The sequence below is a fragment of the Miscanthus floridulus genome, chromosome 6 (genome assembly GCF_019320115.1).
Source record: "Miscanthus floridulus cultivar M001 chromosome 6, ASM1932011v1, whole genome shotgun sequence".
In the NCBI taxonomy this organism is placed as follows: domain Eukaryota; kingdom Viridiplantae; phylum Streptophyta; class Magnoliopsida; order Poales; family Poaceae; genus Miscanthus; species Miscanthus floridulus.
The window spans coordinates 129,941,260-129,954,676 of NC_089585.1; the positions used below are offsets into that span (position 1 = coordinate 129,941,260).

The window sequence follows — 13,417 nt, forward strand, 5'->3', positions numbered from 1 at the left end:
AGGGCCCTTCGCGTATAGGCAGCCTCTTTCTCTAGCTTGATGGAGATGTTCTCAGCACTCAACCTTCCTTTCACTGCGTCACCAAGCTCCGCCCGGAGAGAGCGGACCACCTCGACGTCCTCGTCCACCTTCTGCTGGAGGGCCGCGGCCCTACTCTTGGCCTTCCACCGGAGGTCCCGCTCCATCTCCAGCTCCTTTAGGACTTCACCGGCCTTCTCATTGGCCGCGGCATTCCTCTGCAGCAGCTCGTCTCGCTCCTTTTGGAGCCTAACAATCTCTTCCCCATCCAGCTTGGACCTCGCCGACAAATCCTCGAACATCCCGTGGGCCTCCTCTGCGTCCTGACGCGCCTGGGCCTCCCGCTCCTGGGTGGTAGCAAGCTGGGCGGCCATGTCTGCTCGCAGCCGGGCCTCCTCGAAGAGGCGATCCCACTCTACCTTCTGCTCACGGAGGAATTGGGATTTATTCTGGCTACGAGCAACAAGAACCTGAAGAGGAAGAAGACTGGTATCAGAAATGCGAAAACACAAAAACATACGAAGAAAGAAGAAAGCCTAGAAAATACCTGAGTGGTAGGGATAACGATCTCACGGAGGGCTCCTCTGGCCTGGTCCAGGGCATTCAGCATGGTCGAGATCCCGATGTCAAGACCCTCCCGCTCCATGCTCTTGGAATGATCATCGAGCGAGAAAAGAGCCGACGTCGGGTCCTGAGCGGCCATCCATTGGAGCGGCGGCTCCCCCTGCGCAGGGGAGCGGCTTCCTCCCGACAAAGGGGCCGGTGGCGGCTCCCTCCTGACCCTGTGCGGCACCACCGCCACACTCGAGGACCCTCCGGCTAGACCCTCCTCCGTCTGGGCCGCTTCGAGCGTCACGGGTGGATCCACCTAGGCCCCTGGTGGCGCGGATTGCACTGCGCCCTCGGGTGCCACCACGACCGTGCCCGGCTGATCCTGGCTTGGCGCGGTCACGTCCACCTCCACCGGTGGTATGCGGCCCTCGGCCGGCTGTTCCACGTCCACCACGGAGGAGGCCGCTCGCTCAGTAACCTCCGCGGGCGTGGGAGCCACCATGGGCGCCGTCGGTTCGGCCAACGTGGCCCCGACGTTGGCACCACTCCTGCCCGAAACAGGGGTGACTCCAGGCGACGCCGTCTGTCCCACTTGAAGGGCGAGACTCTTCTTGGGCGCCAGCCCTAGGGGGTGACCCATCCGCAAGAACCTACACAAAGGTAATAACCATTAAGTCAAAATAAAAATGGAAAAAGGATGAAAACCGAGGAATCAACAGCTTACGTTGATGTCCTCGGCCGGCAGAAGCGTTTTGGGGATGGATCCCCAGATCCCTGCCCTGACTCATCTGGGCGGGACTGTTTCATGCCCGCCCCCTACTCTAGGGCAGGGGGGTTCATCTCGATGGGCGCGGCACTAGAGTCGCTCCCCTCCATCATCTCGTCGGGCGCGGCACCGGAGCCGTCCCCCTCCATCGTCTCACGGGGTGCAACACCGGAGCTGCTCCCCTCCATCGTCGCCTTGGGGATGGCGGCGGTAGGCCCACCCTCCCCCATCCACCAGTCCTCGGCCAGCACACCGTGCGAAGCGGTGGACTTGCCGGCCTCCATTGACCTCATCGATCTACTTCCCTCCGCGTGGAAAGGGAAGGGCCCCTGCATGGATGGGTGGCCACTCGTCAGCGTGTCCTCGTCCTCCAGGACGCCCCAATCCACGCCGACAGCTACCTCGTCGTCGTCATCATCATCGTCATCGTCATTGTCCTCACTGCTCACGTCCTCTCCCTGATCCCGTGCCTCCTACTTCAGTCGTTTCGCCTTCTTCATCTCTTCCCTTGCTTTCTTGTCCCGCTCGGCCGTGAGTCGATTCGCCGCCGCCACGACCTTGTCCTTCGGCAGTGGAACCGGGCTGTCCTTAAAGACCAGCACCCTCAGCTGGTCCCAACGTCATAAAGCAACTGTTAAAAAAAATAGAGATCCAGGAAAAAAGAAAAGAGCATGGGAGAGGAGGGCTTACGAATTCAAAGAACCCAGGCTCCGGCCGCATTGGGGGGTGTCCGGGCACCGGATACACAATGTCGAGGACTCTACCCGCAGAATCCTTCGTCGGCTCCGTCGCCTCCTTGATGCGCTGCGCCACTTCCGAGTAAGGGAGCGCCTCGTCAACAAGCACCGTCCCCTCGAATGATATCCCGGGCATCATCCGATGCAGGGGAAGCACACGCGCCATCAGGGGTGCCACCCTCCTAGCATGGTAGGCGCCGATGATCCCTATCCCCTTTACACCCCGGCCCTTCAGGGCTTGGAGGGCGGAAAGAAGGTCGGTGATGTGTTTCTTGTCTTTGGACTGGACGCCCCAGCCCCACGACTCCGGAACGTCCACAATAAGATGCCCAGTATACTTCGGTAGGGTGGCACTCGTATCATCCCTAACATAAAACCACTGCAAGTGCCATCCCTTGTTGGATGTCGCCAGACGCATGTATGGGTAACCCTTCGACCGGGTATGGCGCAGATGAATACTAGCACATCCCATCGGCGCGTTCACATCCTTCCCCCCAATCTTCCTCTTTGACAGACTAATGTTAAAGAAATACTGCCACAGATCAAAATGGGGATCGATCCCCAGGAAACCCTCGCACAGGGCAACAAACGCTGCCATATGCTAAATCCCATTGGGAGTTAGATGCTGCAGCTCTACCTCATAGTAATCCAATAGCCCCCGAAGGAATCTATGCGTGGGTACCCCGAATCCCCGCTCATGGAAGATGGCAAAAGAGACGACATACCCTTCAGGCGGCACCGGCTCACCCTCGTCGCCAGGAAGCAACCACTCCTGGATGGCGGACAGTGGGCGGAGAAGGCCACGGCGGACGAGGCCCTCTAGACGCCGGGAGGTGATGCTTGATCTACCCCACAACTCCATTAAAGCAGTAGGGGGGAAGGGCAGGCGCGAGCTTGACGACGGCTGGAACACGAACGCAGGCCGGTCGACGGTGGCGATGCGGGCGCGAGAGGCTGGGACGATTGGCGGTGGATGTTTCAGAACGCAAAGGCAGGGGAGCGAAATACAGAACCTCGAGGGCGAACCCCGTGGTTTTATAGGGGGCGACGGACGCAAGAAGGGCAACCGTCCGCCTCGATCTCCGGGCCTGCCACGCGAGCCACCGCGCCACGTCGCGGGACACGCACCCGCAGTCCCTATCCTCTCACCCCAAAAATCTCGGTGGACGGTTTGCCTTCCCCAAGTGAATCCGGACTCTCTACCCACCGGGGAAACGCAAGCCACAAAGGCCTGTTCTTTTCTCTTTGGCCCACCTCGGCCCAGAAGCTCGCCGGCCGGCCCAACTAAGAAAGGATCCACGAACGATCCGAAATCAAGGGCAGAAGCACCAGTTAGGTCAGCCCTGAATCAGTTCCCAGCGAACGGGACGCCACGACCCACTCGGAAAAACATCCAGTTGATAAAAAACTATGTCCTTTAGCCTTACCCATGAAGGGACCAATACAACCCCCCGGGCGACTCTACTCGAATCACCCGGGGGCTCGGAGGCTACACCCATCAGGTGCGCTCGCGCGCACCCTCCGGCAAAGTAACTTCGACGAAGTCAAAAACACCCTCCAGGCAGTTCTACTCGAATCACCTAGAGGCTCGGGGGCTACTGTCGGGGACCTAATACCAGGGTACCCCAGAAGGTGGAACCAATAACCACCGAACGTGAAAAACTTCTGGACGCATAAGGGCACCGTGTCATCCCTTGTTCGAGTGACAGGAGTTCGGTTCCGCCTTGCCCAACACCTTTGGGACAGGCTCGGTCTCGCCCGACGCCTTTAGGGCGGGCTCGGTCTCGCCCGAGGGCTAAGGGATGGATTCCGCCTCGCCCGATCCCGGAGGGGCGGGGTCAGCCTCACCCGACGCCTTTGTGGGATAACCCTGCCTCGCCCAAAGGCTCAAGGTTAATCTCCATCTTGCCTAACGCCTTTAGGGCGGGCTCGGTCTCGCCCGAGGGCTGAGGGATGGATTCTGCCTCGCCCGATCCCGAAGGGGCGGGGTTAGTCTCGCCCAAGAGATAGGGATTGGTCTCCATCTCACCCGACGGCCAAGAACAAGCCTCGCCCAGATCGATATCTATCCCTCATGATGATGGGTACAGGATGAGACAAGACGTTTGGGTCAACCATGGCTCCAAGGACCATACCCTGCGCCCTGGCAGGAAAAGTACTGCCAGGGAACGACAGGACTGATGCTTTAGACCCTTCCGGGCGCCGCAAAACCCAAAAGGCATTACAGGTGCGTGCACCTCACCCTGTAGAGTTGTAGGCGCCGCCTTCAGCTCTGGGACACGGAACCCGACGAAGGTATACGACAACCGCTATGCTCCAGGAAGGGATTTGCTATCTCCACGAACGACGGATATTCCGTCACCACGCTGTGGACCCGAGGGAGTGGCGCCCGCTTCCCGACCCCTCAGGTCCACCTAGTCAGAAGGCCTTAGCCACAGCGCTACATCGGACCCCGACCCCACGTTCCTCCAACAAGGACTCATGGGAACCAGAAGGCATGCGGAGCAAGGCTGGGGAGGCTCATAAGTCAAAACCACTGTACTACTGCCCATACCCTGCGTAGGGCAGCATTCTGTAACTAACCTGACATCCTACAGAGACATCGACAATATTGTAAACACTTATCTTCCTTCACACTCATCAGAATGAAGGACCTGACCGGGTAGACGTGAGGCACAAGACTAAGTAGAGTACGCGTCCTAGAGCCCTCACCCTTGTAAAGCCAGCCCCTTCATCTATAAAAGGGGATGCGCTTCCTCCATTAGGGGGGACCGAAAAATAGGACCGAACAAGAGAACGCACTCATACACACAGTCCAGCGGCTACGAAGCTCTTGACCACCTTTCAACCCTTCCATCAGAGACTTGGGACCAGTCCCTCTCTCGATCGTTTGTACCCCTTACTACAGACTGTTCACGGTGTTAATAACACAAGTAGCAGCAAACTGGACGTAGGGACGTTCCGCCCAAACCAGTATAAATCTTGTGTCCTTTACCGCACCATCCGAGCCTAACGCGCATTATTATAAATTTACGTGCCGGTGCTAGTACGAAACACCGACACCTATGTTCAAATTTCTGCACAACTCACCAATCTTTACCTAAAGATGTGTCTTGCAGGTAAAATATCTTTTTCGATTGAGTCGCTAAGATGAAAGGATCAGTCTTGTACCATAATGACTGCACATTGATGGATTTGAAATGTCCGTCATCTCGAAGGCCTCTCGTCTTGCCTTCTAGATTGAACCAATCGCATCGAAATAGAACGACCGTCCGACGGACTTGTAGATTCAAGTTATATTCCAACTCAATTACCTCTTTAAGGACTCTATAAAAATCTACGTCTTTCCCATTATGTGAACCTTCAGTCAGTACACCACTATTTTGTGTCAGAAGGAACTTCTCACGATCCACAGTGCTATACCGCACTCCATTGACCTTGCAAGCTGCACAAGTCTTAACTCATAGATCTGGGCCACATGACAGTGCCCACAGTCATTCGCTAACCGATTCTGGATTCTTCTTGCGTTTGTTCGCAATCTGTTGCAACAAAAGTAATCAGTTTAGCAAAGACATATGGATACTAATTCATGTACTGAACCTACAAACACAATGTGTAGTGACTTACATGGCACTTAAACCACTTTGCAAATCCTTTTTCAACCATTCTATCAACATCACGTGCACCTTGCTCCTCTAGATCGGCCCTGTACAAGCTGCAGGGCAAAGTTTAGTCATAAGAATATTTTAAAATTTAAAAAAAACTTAAACTGAAACATCTAAATGATACTTACTCCACATATTCCGCAACTTCGGCACAATTATTTAGCACATACCAGACTAACTTATTCAGGACAACATCATCAATGTACTGCCTCCTATCAGATCCAACAAGACTAACACCATGCTTAAAAACAGAGATGTCATTAGGCAATGGCACCTCTCCAGCACTACCATCATCACGGTTAAATCTAGTGTCAATATCCTCCATATACCTAGAACAAAAAGTCAAGGTGTCACTTGCCATATATGCGTTAGCAATTGATCCTTCCGGCCTACCCCTGTTGCTTACAAAATTCTTCAAAGTGCCTAGCCGCCTTTCTATTAGGTACATCCATCCGTACTGAATAGGTCCTCTAAGCAGTGCCTCATCAGGAAGATGGACAGCCAAGTGCACCATGACATCAAAGAAGGCAGGTGGAAAGATTTTCTCAAGCTTGTATAGGATCAATGGAATTTCTTGTTTCAGCCGTTTCACAACATCAATCCATAGATTTCTACTGCATAGCTCCCTGAAGAAGGTCTCGATCTCTACAACTGCTTCATATACATCCTTCCTCACCAGTCCTCTTAGGCCAGCAGGTATGATTCTTTGCAGGAGTATGTGGCAAGAATGTGTTTTCAGCTTTCCCTAGATCTTCGAACCATCTGCAGTTATGTATCTTGCTAGGTTAGCTGCATATCCATCAGGAAACTTGATACCTTTGAGAAACTTGTAGAATGCGATTTTCTGATCCTTCCCCAAGACATATGGAGCAGGTGGAGCAATGACTGAGTTGCCATGCTGCTGCAAGTGAAATTTAGGTCTTATGCCCATATCATACAAATCTAGCCTAGCATTGGTTGTGTCCTTGGTCTTGCCCTGTACATTGAGTAATGTGCCAAGAGTGTTTTTACATATGTTTTTCTCTATGTGCATCACATCGAGATTATGTGGAAGCTTTAGATGTTGCCAGTATGGCAATCTCCACAACCCAACTTTGCGGCTATAAATCCTTGGACCCTCATTGCGCTTCCTTTTATTCCTAGTAATGTCAGGATGCTTCCCTGGCCTGACATCTTTCACCTTCTCTAGCTCCTCTAGGACCTCCTCCAAAGTGAACTTGCCTGGCTCATCTTTGTTTTCACGCTTACCATCGAAAGCCAAGCTTCTCCACCATGCATGTCCCTGAAAAAGGTAACGACGGTGTCCAATGTAACATATCTTATTCCTTATTGCCCGAGACAATGGATCCTTGTCGCAATGAATACATGCATAATACCCTTTTGTTGTTTGCCCTGATAACGTGCTCAGCACTGGATAATCATGTATACACCATAGCACGACAGCGCGAAGGTCAAACTTCTTACTAGTACATGCATCGAAGGTGCGGACACCCTTCCATAGATCGATCAGGTCTTCAATTAGGGGCTCAAGGAACACATCAAAATCCTTTCCTGGAGACTTTGGACCTAGGATGAGTAATGCCATAAAGCAGTTTGCTGGATTCACGCATTCCCATGGTGGGAGATTCAGGGGCGTCAGAAGCACTGGCCACATACTATACTGGGTACTCATGTTGCCAAATGGATTGAATCCATCGGTAGCTAAGGCAAGCCTCAGGTTCCTCGGGTCAGATGCAAAGGTTTTTTCTCTCCTGTCGAAATCCTTCCATGCTTCCCCATCAGCTGGATGGCTCATTACATTGTTGACTGGTGTCCTCTTTTTCTGGTGCCATTGTGTTTCCTCAGAAGTTCGCTTTGAAGCAAAAATTCTTTTCAACCTTGGCAAAAGTGGAAAATGCCTCAATACCTTGTGTGGAACCCTCTTGGTCCCAGTTTCATCTTGCCATCTAGATGCCTTGCATACTGGACACACATTGTCTTTAGCATACCTCTTCCGAAACAACACACAATTGTTTGGGCACACATGGATGTTTTCACAGCCAAGACCCAATTCTCTAAGATATTTCATGGCCTCATCGTATGATTTTGGCAACTCACTCTGAGGGTATCCTTCTGACAACAACTTGATCATCACGGAAAATGTTGTATTCCCAATTTGATAACGAGACTTGATATACAACATCCTCACCAGAAAAGAGAATTTTGAGTGCCAAGATCCTAGGCTAAGTGACTTCTTCGCATCCTCAAGGACTCTTGCAAACATTGGTTGTTGTCCCTCTGCCTCTGCCGCAGCATACAGCTCTCCTATCATCTCTAGTACTTCGTGATCCTCATCATAGTCATCATCAGCCACATCCACATGTATCCCAAAGTCATGATCCCTTCCTTCGACCTGCTGCTCCAAATTCTCAACCACTTCAGTATCCACCGACTCCCCATGATGAATCCACCTGGTGTACGTAGCTGACATTCCATAAATGTGTATATGGTCACTTGCATCATGCTAAGACTGCATTTTTTTATTTAGACATCTGCTGCACGGGCAAAGTATCTGGCTATCTTTGGGGTATCTTTCACTAACAAATTGCATGAACTCTTCAACTCCTTTCACATATGCAGGTGTGAATGGTGCCCCAAAAATCCAGCTTCTATCCATCTGTTTTGACAGTACAATAAACCTTGTACTCAATCCTTAAATTCTAGTAATAAATTCAACAAAATTTAAAACATATCAAAGACATGCTTATATTTAGGAAAAAAATTGAATACAAATCAAACCTTGTACTTGGCGATCCTCTGCTCACGCGCCACGCGTAGCTCTGCTCGCCGACGGTGCTGCTCTGCCCCACGCGTGCCACCGCTGCCCCAGCGCCGATCTGTAGCTGCTCGTCGATGCTGCTATTGTGTCCTAAGCGCACTGCCGCTCTGCTCGCCAGCACGGTGCTGATAAGTCGCCGGGGATGCCTCGACGCTGGGTATAGGACCACGGACGCCCTCGCGATTGGCTGCCAGGGACGTATACGCGATCGGCCGCCAGGTACGATGTCCTCGCGATCAGCCATGATGCATGTGTACGAGCCCATTAAACCAATCCATAAAAAAAACAAAGTATCACATAATACCTAGATAAAAGGAAAACATGCATGCTGTAGACATGAATGGCTGTGCGTTCCGGTGGTAAGACACCTACCTGTTAACCGTGAGGTTCCAGGTTCGAACCCTGCTGTGGCCTCCTTTTTTGCACAAATAAAACAGAGGGGAATGCTGCTGGTCGAGCTGGGCCATGGGCCAGCAGCACCACGTGTTCGCCGCCATGTCCCGCTGATGGGACCGCACGCCATGTCATCGACATTTACTCAGCACAAAAGGAAAAAAATGTATCTTACAATCATAAAAGCGCGTGTGTTCCAGTGGTAAGGCTCCTACCTGTTCACCAGGGAGGTCGCGGGTTCGAACTCAGGGAGGAGCAATTTTTTTGCAAAAAAAATAAAGGGAGGGGCAGGCAGCTGGTTGACCTCAACCATGGGCCCGAGCGCCATGTGTTCACCGGCACGCCCAGCTGGTGGGACCGCATCGCCATGTCATCGAGGTTGGGACCCGAAGGTGGGTCCGCATAGCCACGTCCTTGAAGTGGGACCCGACGGTGGGACCACGACGCCATGTCCTCGAGGTGCAACAAGAGCCAAACAATCAATGACGATTTAGTTTTTGTTATTGTATGACGATCTTTTCCTTTTCATCATTATTCTTATTGCCAAACCTCTGTCACTTGTGACTGATGACGAACCAGCAAATTTTGTCATAGAATGCTAGCATTCTATGATGAATTTGGTAATCATCACGAGGGAATCGTCATTGATTAGCACATTTCTAGTAGTGGGAGCACAAACCCAAGGGGTCAGGCGAGACAGAGCTCATGGCCTTGGGGTTGGGCAAGGCAGAGCTCACACCCAAGGGGTCGGGCGAGACGGAGCACAAACCCAAGGGATCAGGCAAGACGAAGCCCGTGGCCTTGGGGTCGGGCGAGACGGAGCCCGCACCCGAGGGGTCAGGCAAGACAGAGCATGAACCCAAGGGGTCGGGTGCAACGGAGCCCGCGGCCTTGGAGTCGGGCAAGACAGAGCCCACACCCGAGGGGTCGGGCGAGATGGAGCCTGCGTCCTTGGGGTTGGGCGAGATGAAACCCACACCGAGGGTCAGGCTAGATGGAGCCTGCACCCGAGGGTCAGGCGAGACGGAACCTGCGACCTTGGGTGAGACGAAGCCCGTGGCCTTGGGGTCACTCGAGACCTTTTAATATGTCTCAAGCCATCTAGGGGAGTCTACATGGGCGCTAACCTCCTTGCTTTGGATATCCCTAATAACGATACCCGACAGTAGCTCCCAAGCCTGCGGAGGAGTAGAATACTCCTTTAGAGGCTTTTCTAGATGGGAGGACTCTGAGGGCCTTGGCCTTCTTTTTGTAGCCCGCGGCGTGTCCTGGTAGGACGGCGATTCCCTTTTGTTGCGATCATGCTTCTTGAGGCATGTAACCGTAGTGTTTGGGAGGTTGAAAAGTTTGTTCTTGATTTTGGTCCCCTATGATCCGATCGGTCCACCATCGTACTACGACCGTGCGTTCAATCTCCTTGCGAGTCCAACTTCCCTCGAGCCTCCCCGCGTGGTAGGGGTCTAGTCGAGGGTCGGCTTATCTTTGTGATCGTCATCCCTTAAGCATTTTTTATAAAATGGAGGGGCTAAGCCATGGACTGGGAACCGACCAAGACTCGAACATGGGCTGAGATGCCCGCAGCGCTCATGCACCCGGGTACTAGCCATTAGTGGCCCCATCTCTTTCCAACCCTCACTCTAAGAGAGCCCCGGAGCGGCTATGAACTCGTCGGAAGGCTAGCCTTCGAACTCCTGGGCCTGAACGGGACGTAGGAGCGTTTTTAGCTCTATATCCCTCCTTACCTGCGACGGTTCTTGGCCCATCGATCGGGTGAACCGTCATCCAACGTGTTCTTTGAGGGTGCAGCCAGAGATAGCATGCACACGATCTTCGGAGGGAGGTGACGTGATGTAGTGCAGCGGGTGCATGAATGTAGGCAAATAGTTCGCCTTCTCGCCCCACTCTGACCTATAAATAGCGGCCTCCCCCTTCATGTTTCTGCACACCAAAACTATAGCCTTAACTTCTTTGTTTCTCTGCCACCGCCGTTCGGATCTACCATGCTTGCTAATCCAATGTTGGTGCCCTAGATTTGTGGCTTTCGCTTCTCCGACACCGCCTTTGCTTTTCCGCAGCCGCCTCCATCCTCCATGGATTCCTGGTACCGCTCTGATATTACCCATGCGCACATGGAGGGACTCATCAAGCATGGTCTTCTCCATAGGAAGACCGATGCAGCGGAGTGGCTCATGCCTGGCCATGAGGATGTGCCGGCGCCGCCTAATGGCTATGTCGTCTCCTTCATGCCCTTCCACGAGCGTGGACTCACAGTTCCTTCCTACCCATTCTTCCGGGGTCTGCTGCACTACTATCAGATCGAGCTACAGCACTTGAACCCCAACGGGATCTAGCACATCATGGCCTTCATCATGATGTGTGAGGGGTACCTGGGGATGGAGCCCCACTTTGAGATGTGGAGATATTTCTTCTTCATCTCCTTGATTAGCAAGAAGGAGAGAGGGCGGGAGACCTCGATGCCGATGGGATGCGTGGGCATCCACCTCTGGGGACAGTGGGCGGCCGAGTACATGCCCTACTAGCTCTCTAGATTCAACAAGAGGTGGCACTCACATTGGTTCTACCTGAAGGACGACCTGTCGCACCCTTGCATGTCTTCTCCAGGCGTCTGATCGAAGAGGTTCTACCATCATGGCCGTGGGAGCCACCCATCAAGGAAAAGAAGAGGATGTGTGACCTCCTCAAGGCCATCATGTTCCAGAAGAACCACGGCCTCTGCAGGGCCAACATCATCGGGGGTATCACGCGAGGAGGGTGGCGCCCCTGATGGTGCATGTCCTTCCGTTGTACGGGATGATGTCCGAGGCGTAGCTTGTCGAGATGACGCCTGCCTAGGGGCTGCTCCATGATAGCGAGGTCGCGTAGTGCATCAAGGAGGCCACGGGGGAGGCCAACACTATGTTCTCAATCCTAGGGCATCCCTTGATGCAGCCGGGTGTGGGCTTCATCGAGCTACCGATGGGGTTAGTCTTCTAGGACTCCATCGCGCCACTACCAGAGCATGTGGCCATGAGGGTGGTGAACCATGCCGTGGATGAACAAAGGAAGAAGAAGAAGGACGATGAGGAGAAAAAACAATGGTTGAAGCAGCGAGCGAAGCTACAGCGAGGGAAGCGGTGTCAAGGTTCGTCGGAAGAAGAGGAGGAAGAAGAGGATGAGGAGGAGGAGGATGATGGCTCCATATCGCCCATCCCATGAGATGATCTGGCCTCCAGGGACGAGGACCCACCTTCTCCGCTGGCGGGGCCCTTCCTGCGGCATGCCATGGGGCAAGAGGGGACGGACGCGCCCCCGAGGCCGGTGGAACCAAACCACCCTACCCTGTCCGGACCTTCGACAGTGACCTCAAAGTCGGTGGAATTAGGCTGCCTTGCCTTGTCTGGGCCTTCGACGATGGCTCTAGAGCCAGCAAAAATGGGTCGTTCCGCTCCGTCTAAGCCCTCAGCAGCGCCTTCAAAGTCGGCGAGAGGTGGTCATTCTGATTTGTCCAAGCCATCCAAGCCGAGGAAGGGCTCAAAGCAGCAATGTGTCGATGAGCAGCAGCCAGGGTCGGGCAAGCTGGCCCCAAAACATCCTCACATGTTGGTGTTAGGGTGAGCGTGAGTGGCATTGAGGCAGCCATGGCATCAACCAGGGAGGCATAGCTGATGGCTACATCCACGAGAGAGCATATGGAGGAGGGCATGTCCGGGGCGCCCGTGGCGGGAGCGGTGCGGCCAGTCGTGTCCTCAATGTTGAAGGTGGAGGTGGCACAGCCGGAGCCATCGTTCGTGTAGGTGGCCGTGTCCATGGTGGGCTGGATGGAAGGGGTGTACCTAAGGCATCCTTCACAGATGTGGTGATAAGGTAGGCCTCTGTGTCCATGTCACCCACTCCCTCTATCGCTAGAGGAGATGCTCTAGAGGAGCTGCCGCTGTAAGAGAGGTCGGTGCCGCTTGAGGTCGGTGTGGGGACATCCCAGTCTTTGGTCTGGGTGGCTGCCCTCAATGAAGTAGCAGAGGAGAGGGAATGGGGGAGCATCCACACGGAGGTTGGGGACACGGTTCACGCTCTGACCACCATGCTAAGCTCGATGAGCGACATTGTTGCCCCGGTTGGTTAGATATGATGTGACCCTGCTTCCGACCCTCATGTTCTCTTTCCATGCCTCTAAGTCTTGTCTTCTCGCAGATCCTTATGGCCCACAACTAGGAGAAGTCCTAGTTCCTTGCAGAGGAGACACGGTAGAGTAAGGGGTTGGCTGCATAGCTCACTACCGCCCGTCAGGAGGTGACTGAGCTTGCCCCTACCAAGCGGGAGGTGGCCGACCTCCAAGTCAGGGAGAAGAACGCTCGTGATGATGCCCATGAGGCTAAGGAGAAGCTCGCGACCCTGATCGAGAGGGCACGCACAAACACCATGGAAGCCGAGCGGCTACGGAAGGAGTGAGATGATTTGCTCTGGGCCATAG

General features: G+C 53.7%; 1 protein-coding gene across 1 annotated transcript; it reads right to left on the bottom strand.

The window, feature by feature from the left end:
- Positions 1-5,567: 5,567 nt before the first annotated feature.
- Positions 5,568-8,208, bottom strand: LOC136461230 (uncharacterized). The gene is made up of 8 exons (XM_066460611.1): positions 7,395-8,208; positions 7,180-7,304; positions 6,832-7,020; positions 6,548-6,714; positions 6,185-6,442; positions 5,909-6,067; positions 5,701-5,788; positions 5,568-5,612 (listed from the first exon to the last, which is right to left on the bottom strand). Exons 1-8 carry the CDS (start codon positions 8,206-8,208, stop codon positions 5,568-5,570), a joined length of 1,845 nt encoding a protein of 614 aa, XP_066316708.1.
- Positions 8,209-13,417: the final 5,209 nt, after the last annotated feature.